This window comes from Amblyomma mixtum, chromosome 3 (genome assembly GCF_055824585.1).
Source record: "Amblyomma mixtum isolate Tamu chromosome 3, ASM5582458v1, whole genome shotgun sequence".
In the NCBI taxonomy this organism is placed as follows: domain Eukaryota; kingdom Metazoa; phylum Arthropoda; class Arachnida; order Ixodida; family Ixodidae; genus Amblyomma; species Amblyomma mixtum.
Window position 1 is genome coordinate 214,946,946 of NC_143014.1, and position 19,662 is coordinate 214,966,607.

General features: G+C 46.1%; 1 protein-coding gene across 2 annotated transcripts in view; it reads right to left on the minus strand.

The window, feature by feature from the left end:
• The window catches only part of LOC149353647 (cholesterol 7-desaturase nvd 1-like), a 37,247-nt gene that overhangs the window by 9,693 nt on the left and 7,892 nt on the right, over positions 1 to 19,662 (minus strand). Inside the window, exons 1-3 of one of the 2 annotated variants that reach the window (XM_089577382.1) lie at positions 7,705 to 7,832; positions 2,391 to 2,559; positions 425 to 545 (exon numbers count right to left, since the gene is read on the minus strand). In XM_089577382.1, the coding sequence (XP_089433508.1) occupies positions 425 to 545; positions 2,391 to 2,543 (274 nt within the window). In that variant the 5' untranslated portion in view covers positions 2,544 to 2,559; positions 7,705 to 7,832. Of the gene's footprint in view, positions 1 to 424; positions 546 to 2,390; positions 2,564 to 7,704; positions 7,833 to 19,662 lie in introns of those variants that run through there. The other variant, XM_089577383.1, reaches the window with a different exon arrangement.

Here is a 19,662-nt window from a genome sequence, read left to right on the forward strand (position 1 = left end):
TTGAATTTAAATGTTTCCCTGCCATTAAGTTCGAACTCGTGACGTCTACACCGAGAAGGATTGGTTGCCGTCGCTTTTAAGTGAATTGCGTTATAGCATAGCCCCTGGAATCCGCGCTCAAAGTTCAGTTTCGACATATGCAGTTTATTTGCGAAATCGTCCGGCGATATGGACACCTGTATCCTGTTCTTTTTTTTTTGGCTTTGTCGGTAGAATGCCGTAGTATATCGTCACACGTCAGCTTCAATTTGTGCTCAGGGTATCTCTTTAAACATACGCCGCACTAGAAAAAGGAAACATGTAGGTGCCAGGAAAGGTAGAACAGTTAGCCAAAAGGAAGGGCTGATTTGCGAGTCAAAAAAAAATATGTAGATAATTCCACAGGCCAGATGGCCTTCGAAACAGAGTAATGATTTTCACTTACCTACGGTAGTAATTGGCTTCACTTGGTTGACTCGTACGTCCGTGGATAGCAGTAGGGGAACCCATCCGTTCGGAAAGACAGGGGGAGCCGAAGAAGGGATGTATTTCCTCCCGTTTCTGAGCTGTTTTAAAGAGCGTAAGGTTAGACACGTTCACTTCCGAGTTAATTAGTGCAACAAAAAAAATGTGGGATACGGTGGACGAAGCCATATTTTCGTGCCTCAAATACTCTGTAGTTAGAATGGAAAAATAAGACTTCTATTTTCTGCATTCTTTTACATGACTGTGAAAGAAACCAATCTCGTTTCAGCATTAAGATGAAAAGACTACCTCTGTACAGGTTCGAGCTGAGGCAAACATGTTGTGTAAGTGGTCTGGCGGCTCAAGCACGTGTCACAGCGGTGCGATTGCCAATGGACCTGGCAAAGGGAGAGCAGGAACGCAAAAAAAACTCGATGGTCCCGCGCGTTGCCATGTTGCCTCTGAAAACACTGATGCCCCTATTGTGCAGGCAACTATGCTGCCATTTCATTAGTTTTCACAAACAGGCGGCTTCGCTAGAGCCGAGTCAGCTTTATGGCAGGTAAAACTGACACAAAGCTCAAGACTAGATGGTTGCTTCAACCGATGCTGATCAGCTTTTCTTCGTATCCATGCATATAGAAACCAAAGTACATACTTGCACAGGCGTCTTAAGGAAACAAAAGGTTTATACTGACATGAAGAAAGGAAAGGGGTCAAGGGTGGTGTATTTTTCCTGAAACCCCTCCGAGCGCTCTAACTGTCTCGGCAAGAAGCCACGCCACCATCCCGGAAAACTTTGAGAGCTTGTTGTCATACACGCGCAGACGCATCATCGGAGCCTCGCCGAGTGTTGGGGGGGGCCTCCGATAATGCGTCTTCGGAGACCTGTGCCTAAAGTCGAGCACTAGGACCCCGTGTACGCGAAGAAATCAAGGAAACCCCTGCCGTGGACGAAGGCAAACCGAATGACTGTACGTCACAGAGGGCACAAAAACCATTGGAAAAACTTCTTGAATTGCAGTGAAGAACTGCGCTTAAAGGGACACTGAGGAGAGCACTATTAATATTTTTTTTATAGTAAAATCCGATAGTTCGGCATGTCATGGCTTTGTTGCCACTTGGCCGGCAGCGAAAGATGCATTTATTTCTAAGAAATTTGGATTCGAAGTTGAAAAGGTTTTTCCCGCCGCTCTGATTCAAACTTGGGATTCGTCTATGACGACAGAGGACTAAGAGACGTGAAACATGACGTGCACATGACGTAACGCAGACTCCGTGATTTCTGGCTGCCAGCAGTGCGGCCTAGCAGCAGCCGAAAAGAAAGCTACCGCCGGCCGCACGTTGAAGGCATCTATCGGCTATTGCGGCCGTCGCTACAGTCGCTTCGATTACGTTTGCACTGGCGTTTTGCCAGCGTTACGATGGATCTCGTTCTCGAAGTCGTCAACGAAGTTCTCGCAAATAGACACCTTTAGCATACCGTGTACCTTGTTACCGCTAGCGGAATACCGGGAGCCCGCCTACCGCCGGAAAACAGGCGCTGATTTGTCCCGATGCTTCAGGAGCGCGCGTAGCAGCCGGGCACGTGGCGCCATCTGGCGACGTCAAGGAGATTTGCGCATGCATTGGCTGCGCCTCAGTGATGCATGGTCTCTCGGTTCCTGGTGTTGCTAGAACCATTCGTTCTAGCAACACTGTTTTGTTCTATGATCTCATCACGCTTGTACTTGCGAGTTTGGCCTGTGGCGGCGATACCTGTATTTTGGTTCTTGCTCTTTTCTACGCTACAAGAGCTTTGTTGTCAGTATGAGTGGCGTTTTTGTAATCAGGAGCTGGTATTCTGTCGATACAAGCCAACTTCAATTTCTCCTCAGTGTCCCTTTAAGATCGCAGCTCAAGCACGTTCACGCCTAATGTCGTACGCACGGTTGAAAACACCTTACCTTTCGAACAACCTTTTTCTGCATAAAAAGGCGCTGGCAGATCCACACGAGAACCCCTGCCAGCACAGTCCACAGAATGAAAGCATAGGCGCCTTCGGCAAGCCAGCCTGACGATCCATCGCAGGCGCCGGCGTGCGTCAGCGTCGTGTCCATGGCGCAGCCTTCACTGCTGGCTCGCGCAAGAAAACCAGTTGCTCGTTCATCGGATTCTACGGCTCCGTTTAAGCAGAACGCGCCTGAAAGCAGCTCCGAACAGAAAGCAGCGAAACAACAACAAATTCACGAAGCAGCCATTGACGAATTTGTTTTCCCGCTCGAGGGATCGGAGCCGCAGAAGTCGCAAGTGTATAGTGTAAATGTTTTGCCGATCGCGCGACTACAACTCTTGCAGCTGACAGCGAGCGATCATATCCACTCGGCCGTGAATACACGGTGGCCGCGCAAAGGGGGTAATTCCCTGCTCCCTGGCAAAGGCGGTGGCGCGTCTGAGATAGCCGAGATTACCTATCGCGTCCAGTTAGTCAACTTCAAATAAAACCGAAAAGCCGAACCTCAAACATGGAGCCAAATCCAATAGTTTGGTGTCTATGGTACAAAATATGAGGCTATATTCCCAGTGCCGGTAATCATTAGCCCTTCAAATATCTAGAAATGAACGAAGGCTGCATGCAGCAACCCATGCAGTCTTAGTAGAACAATGATGGACAAGCGCTATACTCTGCGACCATAGTGTTTCTAAATATAACCTGCACTGAAAGCTGGTCCCTCTGTCTATGCGAATTTCTTAAAGAGCACTTCATCCATCGTGGAAATGCCGGAAACACAAGGTTTATTTACTGGAATGGTTAGTATTTGTTCTAAAACATAATGAACAGGGCAGAAATATATATTTCGGCAAAAAATATTAGAAAGAAACGTTATTTAACAATCACACTGTCCTATCATAAAATATGCTTGCTGCACATTGCAGTTATGAGTAGAAAAGCAGATAGGTGTAAACGAGCGCCGAATTTGCCCATAACAAGAATTTTAGCGTTTAACAGACACACTTTTCACACCAAATATACTTTCAAAAAAAATGTTAACGCTTAAATTAACACTCGTGGAGATTCTGTTTTGGCGTTCGGAAAAATAGAAACGTTTCATTGGTGTCGTATGCTATTTCGGGTTCGCGCCTTTGGTCGGGCCATGAGAAACTTCCCCCAGACCTAACCTTTCAATGAGAAAGTTGTTTGCGCGCGCAGAGTGCCGTCTCTCACCATGCCCCGCCGCTGCGCCTACGGTTTTTGCCTTTTGCAAAGAGAAGCATGCACTAGGAAGCGGAAATCTGTCATACCACAATCTAGTGACGGTCGTGTTGATACTGACAAGTGCAACACGCGGGTATTTCAGTGAATTATTTCATGAAGTGTATGTCGCTTCTGCATGTTATGCACGGCCACCGCCCGACTTCGAAATGAAGCAAATGCTAATTTCGAGGAGCACGGTTTACTTAAAGTGCCGCTTGTGAAAGTACTTTCCGCTTCTAAAAGATAAGTGTCTCCGACACTACTTCGAGTAATGTGTACAGTGGTCACAGTAGCCGTCTATTGAGATTTAATGCAAAAAGCATTTCTTGTTTCACGAGTGGCGTGTACGGGACCCGTCGGCGGAGCGTGTCATCAGAACGCGTCCGCACTAACTGTCAGCCATCCATTATAGGGGTAATTAATATAATAAGTGATTAAATGACTTGTAATTAACATGAATCCATAATTAAGTGCCCAAAATAATTAAGAAATGAATAATCATTTATTTGAACAAAGTAATTCACTATTTTAAATAGTTAATTGATTCGACAAAATAATCGGCTATTTAATAGATTTTATGAATTAGTTAATTAAATATAAAAATAAATTTAATACTTTCAGTTAAGTTGAGATAATTAATAATTGGGAAAATAATTAATTGACATAATTAATTAGTTCCACACGTGAATTACTTCACACATCGGTAATTTAAAGGAATTGAGGAAGTGCTTAACTACTGATTTGTCTAATTAATCAACTAAATTAATGCATTCGTACTTGGGTGTGCTTACTAGACGGTCTAGCAATGGGACCCGCGTCTTCGGATATGGTAGAACCGAAGTTAGAGCGAGAACACCACTTAGAAGCGGCAAATGTATAAACAAACACGCAGCAACATTATCGGCAGCAGTAGAGAAATGCTTTCGAATTACTGCACCTAAGCAGACTTGAGTGCACCCCTGGAATTTTTCAATTGACAAAGATAATATTGTTCCCTTCTTTCACAATTCAGTGCAGATGTTCCCAGTAGACAACCCCAGCTTGCTGCGTAAAGCACTCCAAGTGACGAGGCAAACGGACTCAGGGCCATCAGGCCCTAGGCCTAGGCAGTGTGCTCAGCTCAATTCGAGTCAAGCACCTTCGGATGCTTTGAATCTCAAAGAACTGATTGCGCAGCTGTATAACGACACCACTACAAAGCGCACAAATCATAAATGAAAACGAAACTGAATGATCAAAAATCCATTCTCTTGAACTTTCAATAAGCCACCAGAAGTCCATACGAAGCTACATCTTCCCAGCGTGCCTAGCGCGTCCTTGATGGATGAAATGCAGCGCCGCCACATTTCCCTCTAGGTAATAGTAAGAAAGTCTATGCTGTCTGAAACTTACCCGCCGCGGTGACTTAGTGGCTATGGCGTTCGGCTCTGATCCCGAGGAAGAGACATCGAATCCAGACCGCGGCGGCCCAATTTCAATGAAGGCGAGACGCGAAAACATCCATCGGTTCTGCTACTTTAGTTCACGTCAAAGAACACAGGGGGTCGAAATTCATCTGGCGGCCCTCCAATACGGCGTCTGTCAAAGCCTATGCGCTGCTTTGGGACGTCCAACCCCACATACTACACCACGCGATAACTTTGATACACGCGAGCTGTCTGACTCGCACTCGTCAGCGCATGACGGCAGCCTCGCGCTTGATGCTTCTCCTGCCAGTTGTGCCACTATTTTTATTATTCTCATTTTTGAAACCGCATACTTTGGCGCCATTATCGCGCTGCTTCATCATTGATTCTTTGCAAGGCTAGCCATGTTATTTCTGGTTTGATCAGTACACGCGACGCTCTCACGTTGTCCCAGGGACCGCGATCATGCGTGACCACTGCTACGATATTCGACTCAGTCCTCGTTGCTGTATAAGAACTTTTATATCAAAAGTTCCGAGATAATCTTTAAACGCAGCTCGTCTGATCCAGACTAATGCCGAGTGCAGGTGCCACTATAGCCGCTGCCGAGGGAGGTTGTTTCTTTGCAAGCACACAAGCTCGTCTCGGTGGACAGTTCGTGTTTCAGCGCATCTGCGTGCGTCCTTCCTTGCCTGGCACCCGTGTAGTGACGGTAGCCAGAGAAAGTTGTCGCCCCTTATAGCCTTTCGCGGTGATGTAGGCGTTTTGTTTCTTTTTTAATGCTGCTAAAATTTATAAAGAGCTTCATGATGGTGCCGTACTCTGTCTCCTTTAGATGGGACCTCTCCGATGAAAGTTATGAAATGCGCGAAAGCAATTAGCGATGAGCAAGCACCCAGAGAAGGTGGAACGCGTGATGTCGATGGCCTGCGAACCCTTTCAATTTTTTAATGTTATCACGCGAATGTCGACTGTTTGCTGGGGGACGGTTGCCGCGTGCTCACAAAGCACGAACCAGGATCACGTCGTCAGCTAGGCTGTTCCTAAAGCTACGCGCATCCCTCGAGTCTTCCCTTTACATTCCGGCACTGTTTGGCATGCCCGTCGCTGAAAGCCAGAGATCACCGGATGTACAGGCAACCTGCTCTAAAGTTTGCCTCGTCTACCGCAGTGCCGTAACACAGAGTATCGCGAGGGGAGCAAGTATTTTTAACCAAGACCCCCAGTGCTTTTGCATTACACCTGCCTGCGCTTATAGGCATGTGCTGCCGTTCTCTGTCGAGGCCACATGTGGCCAGAGGTGAGCAACCTTATGAGGTTTCGACCTCTCGAGGTGGACCTCAACTTCAAAATGACTTAAACCTCCCGAGTGAGGTCCAGATGAGGTAAGGCCGGTAATGACTCGAAACTTTGTGAGGTCATAATGATGATGATGTCATAAACATTTTATTGAGTAAAGGGCTTTGCGTCCCTGAATTGGGAGGGGCTCTTCGTCCATTGCTCCTACGGCCTGAGCTGTGTGCTGCTTGCGGTGAACCATCTGTCTTTGGTGCTGTAGGCTTGAGCTGGACAGCGCGGCCTCCCCACTGCTCAGGTTTTTGGTTCGAGATTTTCCGGGCTGTCTGCATGCTTGCAAGTCCATGTAGCACGATAGAGTATTGGGCGTTACCCGCATAGCGGGCATGTGTCTGGTTACCATGTGGGAGTAGGCCGTGTAAGAGGCTGAGGTGTGGGATTGTGTTCGTCTGTAGCTTCCTCCAAGCTACAGCTTCTTGACACAAAGCACGCAGAAAACGACGAAGACGAAGAAATACACAGACCTTTACCTTCTTCGTTTTCTGTGTGATTTGTGTCAGTAATGGATTACCAAATATACCCAAACCTGCACCTAATTACGCTACGGCTTCTTCCCACGTGCCCTGCATGCATGAGTTTGAGGTTGAGTGAGGTCGTATGCGGTGAGTTGGGAGGTCGAGGCTTTTCGCAGTTTCAAGCCTTATTCCGACAAACTCTCCTTTGATGCTGAGTTTGAGCGCACCGCCAAAATGTACACGACAGTTGGTGTTTGGTTGCCCCTTTTCGCAACACCGAATGCCGGGGCCCGCTCCTAGTTTTCGGCGGCCAATGTCTTTTGGGACCGCTCCCCGCTGGTGTTGTTGGTAGGAGGGCTGCTACCACGGCAACTGAAGCTTAACGACGCCTGGAGCTGCCCTCTTTTGTTTGTTTTTAGTTTGCAATTTTTGTAAGTTCGTTTTTCGAATGGGATGAGGTTGGCAAGCTATGGCAAACTGACTTTCAGATAATCAGCCACACTCTATCCGTCAGCTAGGCTTTCCCTACCTGTTTTGCAGAGGTTCATCATTCAGATTCCACCTCCCGCCCCCTTACTCCTCCGGCACTGGTTCTTTCATTTGTTTTTGCTTTCTTTTTTTGTGTGTTTCAAGCTGACACTGGAAACTGCAGTATAGTTTGAACGCCGGTTAGAAAACGAAGAGGAGCCCAGACCTTGTGCAGGCTGCGTTCTCCCCTCTCAGCGTAACTAACCTATGGTAGTGACCAGTTTTTGGTGTACATGCTGACAGTTCGAAAGTGCACCGCGTTAAGTAAACGATATACTACCTCAGAAATAGACTGCGAATTGGGGAACGTGGTCCTGGCTTCGTGTTCGTCTCCTTTCCGTTGTCGGCGTGTAGTCGTGTCCCGTTAATATGGGCACTTTGTTAACAGAGCAAAACGGTCCAAAGCGGGCGTCGTCTGTAATCGTGAATCGTGAAGTAAAATTAAATCAAAAGAAAACCCTATATTTATGGTCTACTTTTTGTGCGTACCGTGTACAATGAAAGGAAAAAGGAATAAAATATTGAAAGCTCCCAGCGCATGATCCCGATACCATTATCTCTAAAAAATTCTTGGTAAGCTTGAAGCGCTGAGCAGACCATGATCACGCCTGATGGCATCTCACAAAGGGATGGCCTATCTCATAGTACAACTTTTCACATCCCAAGAAACGCTAGTACCTATCAGTACTTAGTCGGCTGACAGGGGCTGAATACGGCTTTCAACGTAGCGAAATCCGCATAGTTTTTCCAGTAGACATTCGTGCCAAACAACAAATGGTGTAGAGGGCGTCGACCGGGCGCCTTAGCATACTGTATAGCCTGAAACAAGTAAGAAAAGACCATCACCTAATGCATTTATACTTTCGCACTACCTTTCGCTGCTCTGCAGCACTCAAAGTACGGGGGAAATAAAAACATCTATTTGGCGCAGTGCAGATTTCGTTCGCATCGCTGTGCATATCAATCCGGCCAAAATACATAGGAACCCCAGTGCGCTCTCCGCATTTTCGCTCGGTCCATTGTTTGTACAGCGAGTTTCTATATCAGCCAGGAGTAAGTACATTGAAAGAGTTCGTCCCCTGCAAAAATCTCCAATAATTCGATTCGTCCGTATTAATCAACGAGGCACTGCAGTATTTTTTTTTTTGCCCAATGTGCTTTAACATCAAGCCTCTCGGAATGCACGCGATGCTAGCAGTCATGCAACATCGCGGGCACCGGCATAGAAGCATTTCAACTCTGAAGGAAGAAAACCTAAGTTATTGGGTCTAAGAAGCTTGTCTCTAATCTTTGAAAAAAAAAATGATATTCAGAATCACATGCAAACATACGAGGTCTGTTAGAAAAGTATCCGACTTTATTTTTTTTGCGAACACCTGATGGATATGAAACAAGCGCGCTTACAGCAGTCAACCTTGAACCCTCGGGCGCATGCACGAATTTTTTCCCGCCTGCCGATAGCGTCAGTCGCTGGCAAGCAGCGTTTGAGTGAGGCAGTGCGCAGTGCTCTCGTCGGTTTTTTGTTGCAAGGAAAATGGCGGAGCGAGAGGAGCAGCGCTACTACCTCAAATTTTGCCAGAACTTGGCGATAGCCAAGTGGAAACCATTCGAAATGTTCAGACGGCTTTCGGTGATGATGCTATGAGCAGCACACAGATTAAGCAGTGGAGCAACTGGTTTAAAGACGGCCGCACATCTGTGGAGAGAGAGCCACGCTCCGGTCGGCCATCAACATGCCGAAATGAACAGGTAATTGCCGAAGTGAACGCTGTGGTGATGCGGGACTGTTGTGTGACTATCCGAGAAATTGCGGGAGAGGTGGACATCAGCAATTTTTCTGCACATTCCATTATCACCGAAGATTTGGCCATGGAGAGAGTGGCAGCGAAATTCGTGCCGAAGCTGCTGACAGTGGAGAAAAAGCAGCTTCGTGTTGAAGTCTCAAAGGAGATGCTGGATTCCACAAACAGTTACCCTGACTTCACTGACGCCGTAATCACTAGTGACGAGTCTTGGGTATACGGGTACGACTCGGAAACCAAATCACAGTCGTCACAGAGGACGCATTCCACGTCATCAAGACCAAAGAAGGCCCGCCAAGTGCGCAGCAATGTCAAAGTTATGCTGACTGCTTTTTCGACTCCCTCTGTGTGGCACACCACGAGTACGCACCCCACAGGGTCAAAGAATGACTAAAGAGTAACAGAGATGTCCTCCATCGCCTACGTGGCGCTGTGCGGCGCAAGAGACTGGAATTGAGGTCAACAAGAAATTGGCGCATCCCTCGCGGCATTGCTCCTGCACATTCCTCGCATTTGATTCAGACTTTTCTGGCGAAAAACCAGACTCCTGTAGTTCAACAGGCTCCTTACTCTCCTGATATGTCCCCCTACGACTTCTGGCTGTTTCCTAAAATCAAGAGGCCATTGAAAGGAGCGCGATTTCAGAAAAGAAAGGACATTATGGCTGCAACGACAGCAGAGCTAAATTCCATTCCGAAAAGGGCCTTTTCGGAATACTTCCAACAATGGCAGCACCGCTGGGAGATGTATATGGAGCCCCAAGGAGACTGATTTGAAGGTTATTAGGTTTCTAACGCTCCAGTTATGCCAGTTTTTTTTCTTCGGCCAAAGGTCGGATACTTTTCTAACAGACCTCGTATGCGTATTTAATCGGCTTCTTCTTGGCGCTGAATGGGGCTCCCAAATAAGCAAATTAAATAAGTAAATAACAATAAAAATAAATCTGTTAAGGAGACTATCTTGAGAGCGCTTACGCTATAACAATGGATAATTATCAGCATCAGCATCTCGAGAGTCAACGGCGTGTGGAGTTGCAGTATGTCATAACTGAAAACTGCAGTGTTAACGTGCTACACTTAGGATAGGATCCTAGAATGTCTAGAAAAAGAAGGAAAAACAGTAGTGCCATGGCCGCATACTTACTAGACATTCGCTAGTTAGGGCGTTTAAAAATAATTTTAAAAAGTCACAGAGCGGTTACTTAGAGTGTAACGAGAACATATGAGGGATCGCTGTGGTGTGAGAGCAGATTTTTTTTTCACAGACGCGTTCAGTGTTGACAGTTTTACTTATTTTAGCATAGCGATGACGGTTATGTGATGATGAAAATGAGTTGTGATATGCTGAATGCCTTGTACTAAATCCTGAATGTTATCTTAGTGAAGCATCCTGTCATATACACTGCCTCGGACCAAACATCATGCCCGGTGAAATCAAATACAATGTCAAGATTGGGGTCATGCACGAAGGATCACAAACGTGCTCAAGTCGGAATGCTGGCGACAAATTCGTTAGCTAGAAGGCTGTCTGAGTGCTCTCACGCAAGTCCGGCACTGACCCGTCACAAGGGGAACGCCGTTTTTCTTACTTGACGCTCTTCATTTTCAAATTGGCTCTCTTTTCACAGTGCGCTTAACTATACTCCCGTTCTCATTTTCCCACTGCATGATAGCAAGCCGGTACCATTATCTGATCAACTCTCCCACCGTTTCTTCTCCGCTCTCTCGGTCTCTGACAGCTTTCAATGAACTGAAGTTCATTGTGCGTGACGAGCTCGTCTGTGTCGTCTTCTACGGGCATATCATACACGTCGCATAAAACAGAAAAAAAAATCGCGCCTTGTGCTCTCCATTCCAACGTTTGACACCGAGGCGAGGGACTGTGCTCTTCTCCGTTTTTTCTGCTTCATGACCACAAATTTTGCCACAGTGTAGACGCAGTCCCTCCTTTAAAAGGAACGCTCAGGGGGAAATCGGATGCAGGAAGGTATGCCAGGTCCGCCAACGTTAAGTAACACTACCACTGGACTGCTCCAGACTAGGGACACTGAATTTGGCAATAAAAGTCTTCCTCCACTACCGCCACCAGTGGGTTTTCTCCGGGAAAGGTGAGAGCCTTGGTGCAAAAATCCAAAAGGAGTCTCCGATGTTCTCCCGAACTTGCACCCAAGAAAGCGTAAGCAAGGTAACTTCACTTTTACTACGTAAGTGGTAGCAGCAAATTGTGGAAAATGGCGAAGCCTTGGGTGAGCATTGGTCGATAACAGGTGATCAAATACTTAGGTATTCTTAGGTATTCAAATACTTGTACAGAGAGAGCGTTGGCTCAGAGTGGCGGAAAAGAACGAGAAAACTAACCATTATATATGTAGGAAATCAGGGAGGAGAAATAAAAAGTTGTAAACTACTGGTCACAGATGTAGAGGGTAAGAACTGGATGAATTCAATTGAAGAAAGTTGATTTCAGACCTCTATATAGATTGGAATAAGCAAATGAGGGAGGAATTGATCCACGATTACTGAAGAGGCAGCGGAGGTCACGTTGTCCTAGAACGCGGAGCTACAAAAAGTTATTTAATCAAGAAGATGTCACATGTGCCGTATATGGTAGATCTCTAAAAAAAAGTAAATATATTTTATTATAATGTTGCAGTATCCATCCAAATGCTGACACAGGCATGGTCACTCTCCCTGAAACCCTAGGGTTTAGAAATAAAAAAGGTAATACGAATTATTTTTCTATAAATGTTAGTAAAACGCGGCTGGAAGATTGATGGCTAAAAAGCAAAGCGATGGCTTAAGGATACAAGGATTAAATGTTGACGAAAACTAAAAGTCAACAGACGTTGTGTGCAAAAATAAATGGAGAATATATAGACAAAAACTTGGCCGGCGCTCAACCTACCCTTCTGACTACAATGCGATGTAACATTAGAGATCCCTCCAACGCAAGCACGCCTTCTCTTTCATAGATTCATAGATCGCGACGAGTTCTCATGCCACTACTGGCGAAGTTGTGCACCGGTTAAGAGATGCGCCGCTGGCCTGGCAGGTGGCTATTTCGAACACAGCCACCGGTAGGGCTTGTGACAACCATATTGCTCTTCCCGAGCAATGTGGAGAAGGAATAGCTCCCGGAAGCCTAATTTTTGCAGAGGAAGTTCTTCTAGAGGCTGTCGATCTCTCGACCAATGAGCTGATGAGCAGTGCCACGGTGGGCAGGTGGAAATTGCATTGAAGTTGGATCTACCTTAAGTGATTTCATCACCACCTGCCACGGTGGGCGGGTTGCCGACAAAACCTGTGGGAGGCTGGCCACCTGCTTTTCCGTGACAAGGACGTACGGACGGACGGACGCTGGCTTTTGTCGTGAACTAGACATCTAATGCTGTCGCATTAATATGGCTTATTCTGAAAGATTGGTTGGAGAAATAAAAAAGGGATGTTCAGCATGGCGGCACCTGCCGCCACCCTGTTTCAAAGGTGACGCTCCTGACATCCATCCATCTAGCCATTCAAAACTTTCGACAATTTCCAGGGAAGCGCTTTACTTTTCCACGCTAGGGCTGGGTGCTTGCGGAAGAGCTACCAGCAAATACATTTCTTAAGAGCGTACCGGCCTGTCTTCCCTGGGGTGCAGCATGATGAGCAGCGTTGACAGCGCCAGGCGCCTTCACGGCCGAAAGTGTGCGGCGCTAAGAACTGATATGCGACATTGGTGTTTAGACCTTTAAGGCCCCTCGGCGGAAGAACACACCACTTTGGCCTCTGCTTCCCGTAGACGGCACCTCCGGGCTTACCCGACCAAAGAAAAGGCCTTTTCCTTTCCTCCCATTAATTTTTCAACTGCCCATATGTGGTTATACCAGGTGTTTTTTTTTTTTTAGGAGGTCCAAAGTTTTTAAATATAGGGTATCTGATGTAAAGAACGGCATAGTAAATCCAGTGTTTGCGGACGTCAAAAACAGGCAAATAATGTTAACTAGTAAAGTGGTTAACTAAATTCTAATAGTTCACTTCTTACCTATTACCGATAGGCACCTGATTGCAAATAGAGATGTGTAGCCGGCCGTTATAATAATAGCCATATTAGTTTTTAGAGTTTTCAAAACGGAATTACCCTCACCAAAGTAGGTCGACTAATTTGGGTCATTTCACGCACTATTCGAAAACAGCGCGCTTGCGGGAGAGTGCGAAGCGCCGTCAGTCGAATCGCGACACATTGTGACGCATGTACCACGCTACAATCTCAGCCCCGCCCGCGCTGCAGTGCACTCCGTTCCTCGATACTTCGCTGCTTGCGCGCAGCCGGAGCTGAGAATGTCATGTTGTACAGCCCTCGTATTTCTTAATAATATCCGGAGAGCGTCGACCGCCCGCCGCCGCGGTGGCTCAGTGGTTATGATACGCGGATGCTGTCCCGAGTGACACGGGTTCAATCCCAGCCGCGGCGGTCGAATTTCGATGCACGCGAACTTCTAGAGACGCGTGTACTGTGCGATGTCAGTGCACGTCAAAGTACCCCTGGTGGTCGTAATTTCTGGAGCCCTCCACTACGGCGCCCCTCATAGCCTGAGTCGCTTTGGGACGTTAAACCCCATAAACCAAACCATAAACCGTCGATCGCCCGGCTCAGCAGCGACGGAAGCGAACCAGACCGAGAGTGCAAGGGCTATACATGGCATGTGCCGATTACACTGCTGCAGGAGAAGCGTCGCGTCTGCTAGGCTGTTATGCTTGGTGCGAACAACCGCTCCAACTCATCTTTACCACTCAGCGAAACGCCAAGCGGTTACGCTTACTTGATTTCACTAGGCCATCCTATGCAGTGCGGAGTCTTACCTTGAAACAAGCACGCAGTTGCAATAAATAGCAGTTGCAACGAATGAAAGAACATCACTGCATTCGCGCCCGTGTTCTGTGCGATTTCACTGCCCGTTAAGAACACCATGTGGTCTAACTTATTCCGCAGTTCTACACTGCGAAATCCCTCGCAGCCGATGTGTCGTTTCGGGACGTGAACTATTGCAAATTTTAGAATTTATAATTTACTTCGCTCGCTCTATGCTGCGTAACTCTATAAATCCTGCGAGAGCACGCGTAAACGCTTTTTTTTTTTTAAATTGCCCCCATTCAACCATTCCATGAAGTCTTCATTTGCGGTATATAATCCTGATGTTCACCCAAGGTCAGTCTGCTTTCGCGCCTTTCCTTGTAACTCCCTATAACCCCTATACACATGCGCACAGAGCATCCGAGTCGCGCATCGAAGCACTTGGCAGCGTCCTACGACCGCGCGTCCCAAACGATGGCAAAGAAGATGTCAACAGGAGCGAGGCACGGGTTATGCGCACAGGGTGGTTACCTGGTTGCGGCATTGAGCTACCCGTGGTTATGGGGAGCTATGCACTGCGTCATTAGCTGCTGAATGTGCATTATACATGCTTTAAAACGAATTCAGGAGGATATTCGATGTGAGCGCTTGAAAGCGTATAGACACACACTCTCAGGACAGTGCCCGCAAAAGTAGCAGAGGTGGTACTCCGAACTCAGAATGTGGCACATACGGGGTGTTTCACCTAACACGATACACAGTTTTTAAAAAAATATATGCTTTTAGAGTTAGACCAGCTCTTTATTCGGCATAGCATTGTCAGCGGTGTAGTACATCGGACTAGAAATTCTAGAGGCCCGTGTACTGTGCGATGTCAGTGCACGTTAAAGAACCCCAGGTGGTCGAAATTTCCGGAGCCCTCCACTACGGCGTCTCTCATAGCCTTAGTCGCTTTGGGAGGTTAAACCCCATAAACCAAACCAAACCACATCGGAATACGGCTAAGATGCTCTAACTAGCACGCGGGTTAACTAATGTTGAATAGTTAACTTTTTAGCGATTACTGTTAGGCTCCTAATTACGACACGAGCCCACCGTAGCTTATATCTAAATCAGTTTTCAGAATTTTGAAAATGCGGCTACCCTCGGTGCTGTTGCATAACAAATATTGGCTATTTCGACGAATTACCTGCATTGGAGAGGTTGCTTTGCGTACAAGCTTTTCGAAAGCGCATGTATTCTGGCGCGATGTAGCCGAACACCATCGTTGGTGTGACCTATGAAAGTGATCGAACTCAAAGAGCAAAAAATTCTGGATGGTCTCACGGACCAAAACGTCGCTAATGTTTACTTCATCAAAAAACAGGAAGGAAAACAAACAAATAGCCACAAAACATTTCTTCTTCACCTTCAACCTGACCACACTCCTCGGATTAATCGGAGTTGGTTACTTGAAAATCAATGTGCGAACCGAACCTCTGATGGTGTTACAACTGCCAGCGACACGGTCATGGCTCGGAGAACTGCCGTGACCGCCAAAATTGTGCAAAATGCGCCTCAAAGAAGCACGCTTCTGGAAACTATGACGCTGCGCGATCCTACGCAAACTGTGCAGCGAAGCTCCCCGCTTATTCAAGATCATGTCCTGCGTGGGAGAACGAGAAGGATAAAATAACACTAAAGACGAAAGAAAATATCGCATTTAAGGAAGCACGCAGACGATTCTATACCTTACAAAGAACACTTTCTCCTTCACCGCGAAAACAAATTTCGTTGATGTGGTGCGGCGCGCCCCAGTGGGCTCCGGCCACTGCCCACGTAAGGCCTCAGGAACGGCCATCCGCCGTCAGGGCAGGGATAGCTAACGCTCCGCTGTCAGCTCCCAAAAAGTTCCCGCCGATCCCTGAGCCGACGGATGACCAGGCTACCCCGCCCGAAGAAGTCTGAAGTTCGTACTCCCATGGCTTCCTCACGGGCCTCCACCGAAGCTATGGAAGTAACAGTCAGCGCACCCGCTCCACACGGACGGCACAGCTCGCTCGAACATCGAAACAAAGGGAAGGCCCAAATAACGGGTCCCCAGAAGCCAGGAACCTAGATTTCTACTCCATCTTCCCATTCGAATCCACTGAAAATGGCGTTCCTGAAACAGTGGAACTGTGGTGGACTTCTATACTACACTGATGTAATGTATCTTTTAACCTCGTGGGTTTATGCTTCCAAGAAACCAGCTTGGGTCCTCTACACAATAACATTATAAAGAAGTTTATAAGTATTCCGTTGTGACCGGAAGCATTCAAGCAGGTTCTCTGTAGGTGTTGCTGTAATAGTGAGAATCATTTTTCCTTTGTGAATAAATAATGCTTCACCCTGACCAGACGGTGTTCCGTCGAACCTTGGACTAGTGAGAATCATGTTGCAGCTCTCTAAACCAAAACTAAATACGAAGCTGTTCCAGTCATCGTTCTTTATTTTAAAACGATGGCTATATATTCTCTATGCAGATTGTTTCACCTAAGATTTTACACAATTTTTAAAGATAGGCTTTTTGAGTGAGAAGAGCGCTTTTTCCTGCATAGCACTGTCAGCGGTGAAGCACATCAGAATAAGGCTAAGGCGTGCTAACTAGCAGGCTAGTTAATATATAATGAACATGTAATTTTTAACTATTATTGTTAAGCTCCTTAATTACTGAGAGGCATGTAGACCACCGTAAGAAATATCCATATCAGTTTTTAGAATTTCCAAAACGTGGTTACCCACCACGCCGACGGCCAGCAAATTTTTGGCTATATGGCACCAAAATACATGCGCTTTCGAGAAGCTTGCAGGCAAAGCAACCTCTGCAGTGCACGTAACTCGTCGAAGCAGCCAAAATTTGTTGCGCCGAAACGCCGAGGGTAACCGAATTTTCAAAATTTTGCAAACAGATATGGATTTTACTTGTGGTCAGCTATACGCTGCTCAGTATTTAGGGACCCAAACAGTTATTGTTAAAAAGTTAGCTATGCAGTATTAGTTAACCAGCCTGCTAGTTAGCACTTCTTAGCTGTAATCTGATGTACTACACCGCCACAATTCTATGCCGAAAAAAGCGCTCTACTAACTCAAAAAGCGTATTTTTAAAAAAATGTGTAAAATCTTAGGTTAAGCGCCCTGTATATCTAGAAACACCTAACAGTACCACTTCATGATTTAGAAGCACTTTTAAACAAGTATTGGAGCCATATCTTTTGCTTGGAGATTTTAATGGCCACTCCTCTTTCTGAGGAAGTTAACGAAGTGAGACTAGAGGCCATATTCAAGAAGATTGTAGTTTGTGCAATAATGTCTGTCTGCTGAATACCGGCAAGCACACGTACGTACTGCTCTCAGACCACTGGAAAATAAGCTCCTTAGATTCATCTTTTAGTTCATACCTGTTTTTTCTGATTTTAAATGGAATGATCTGGACAAAACGTACTGGACTGATCCCCTGGCTGTCAAAATCAGCCTATATTCTTCACTATTAGTTAACCCAAAGAAACCACGACGCTGAAAGCTATACCTAGCTGACAGGCCACTCTTTCTATCTGAAGTCAGTCTTGAAAAAGTAGTTTCAGAAAATTTCGATGTGGATGAATTGAACGATAAGTTTACGGCTTGCTGCAGCACACTTAGCTATCCCACTGTCCTCATGAGTTGTGTGGCGAAATCACTATGTTTGACACACAGGAGAATACATGGAAGCAAAAAGCAAACAAAATATAACCTAGGGAATGTTCCGTAGATGCCCTACAGAAGAGAACTTCATAAACTTCAAAAAGGCGAGAGCTAAAGCACCGTCACAGTGCTGAAAAAAGTTTACGACAACGCTGATATCCATAAACAGTTCAATCACTCCCATAAAAAAATGTGAGCAGCTAAACTAAATGGCAGTTTCTCCTTTTCACATTTCCTTTGCTGGTAGCCGCTGGCACATAAACAAGTATACAGAGGAACCGGAAGACATTAACTTAGATGAACATGTTTCCAGAATTTTGCCGTCCTTTACTATACACAAAATCATTCGCAAAATAAGAAAGCACAGCTGAAAAACAAAAACCTTCCAACAGGTGAACAGCACAATAGTATTACTACATTCCAAGAAATAAGCAGAGTTCTATCTGTCGGAAGTAAATTACGAATACTGGCGCATCTTCCTGTGCCTGCTGTTCAAACACTTATGAAATTTTGAGCAGAGTATGACTATCAGGAAATATACCTCAGGCTTAAAAAAAGTCATTGTACCACTCCTGAAGCCTGAAAAGCTGCCAACCACTCCAGGTAGCCAGCTATACGCCCATGGCTCTCGCTAGCTGTCTCACCAAATATTCTGAAAGCGTTCTGAATATGTGGTAAACCTTTGCACTTCAACGTGGTGCACTTTTCAACGTTCATCACTGCTGGTTTAAAAAAGTGCGGTCAACTTTCGGTTCACTTTAAAAATATTATCTGAGAAGCATTTGTACACAGCATTGTCTTGCTGTCTTCACCAATCTTCGCGACCTAGGAGATCTATATGCATGCGCGGCAGGATGCTGAACGACCTAAATGACTTCCTCTACAACCGTTTATTTCATGTCCGCCTACGCTCAACCGTCTCGAGAAACTTTGTTCAGGAGAACGAATGCGCATAGATGCATTTTAAGCACATGTCACTTTGTCGTAAAATGAATTCCATACCCTAAAATAACTCCAGAAACCAATTCTCTACTCATTCTTTACCGACAACCACTACATAGCATGCACTTTCGCCAACGGGCCCACATGCCAGAGGCAAGTACAGTTGACGATATATAAATCAGCGCCATGGGCGGACAGAAACGAATTCCAGTTTTCCCCACAAAAAACACTGGCTGTTCTACGGTTCAAATGAGGCTTACAGACCGACCTCACCCTACGCCTAAATCAAACCGTATAGCCTGGAAAAAATGAGCACAAATTTCCTGGCATAACCTTTAATTTAAAAAATCATTTCCACCTGATATGAACACCCTCAAAAAGAAAGCTTCTCGATCCCTGAACATGCTCAAAGTTCTCTCAAAAAACCCACGGGGGCCTGATTGGATGTGTCTTTTGCACATCTATCACTCCGTAGTACGGTCTTCCTTAGTCAACGGGTGTGTAGTGTACAAGTCAGCAAGACCATCATAACTGAAATGACTGGATCGATTACAAAACCTAAGTCTGCGTCTTTGAAGTGGCGCAAGCAAAACAAATCCTAGAAACAGTTCCATATGTGTTCCAGCGTGAACTTTCGGACGCAGGGACGTAGAGGGACACATTGAAACAAGGAACACAGCCCTGACTAACTACTTTAATGAAAAAAATGGGCGAAACGTACGGAAATATCTACAGTGGCATAAAGGCGGAGAGAACGGTGGAGAGAGGGCAAAGCGCATGGCAAATGGGGCCGCAATATAAGCAAAAAGCAAAACTTTGGAAAAGATGAAGGAACAGCCGTCAATTGGGAACGCGAACCCAGTGAAAGCAGGAGCGCGATTACGAGTTTTTGTCTCAATTTTGAGACTCTGACGTCAAAATGACGACACCGCGAGTCGTTGACCGCGGAATCAACCAAT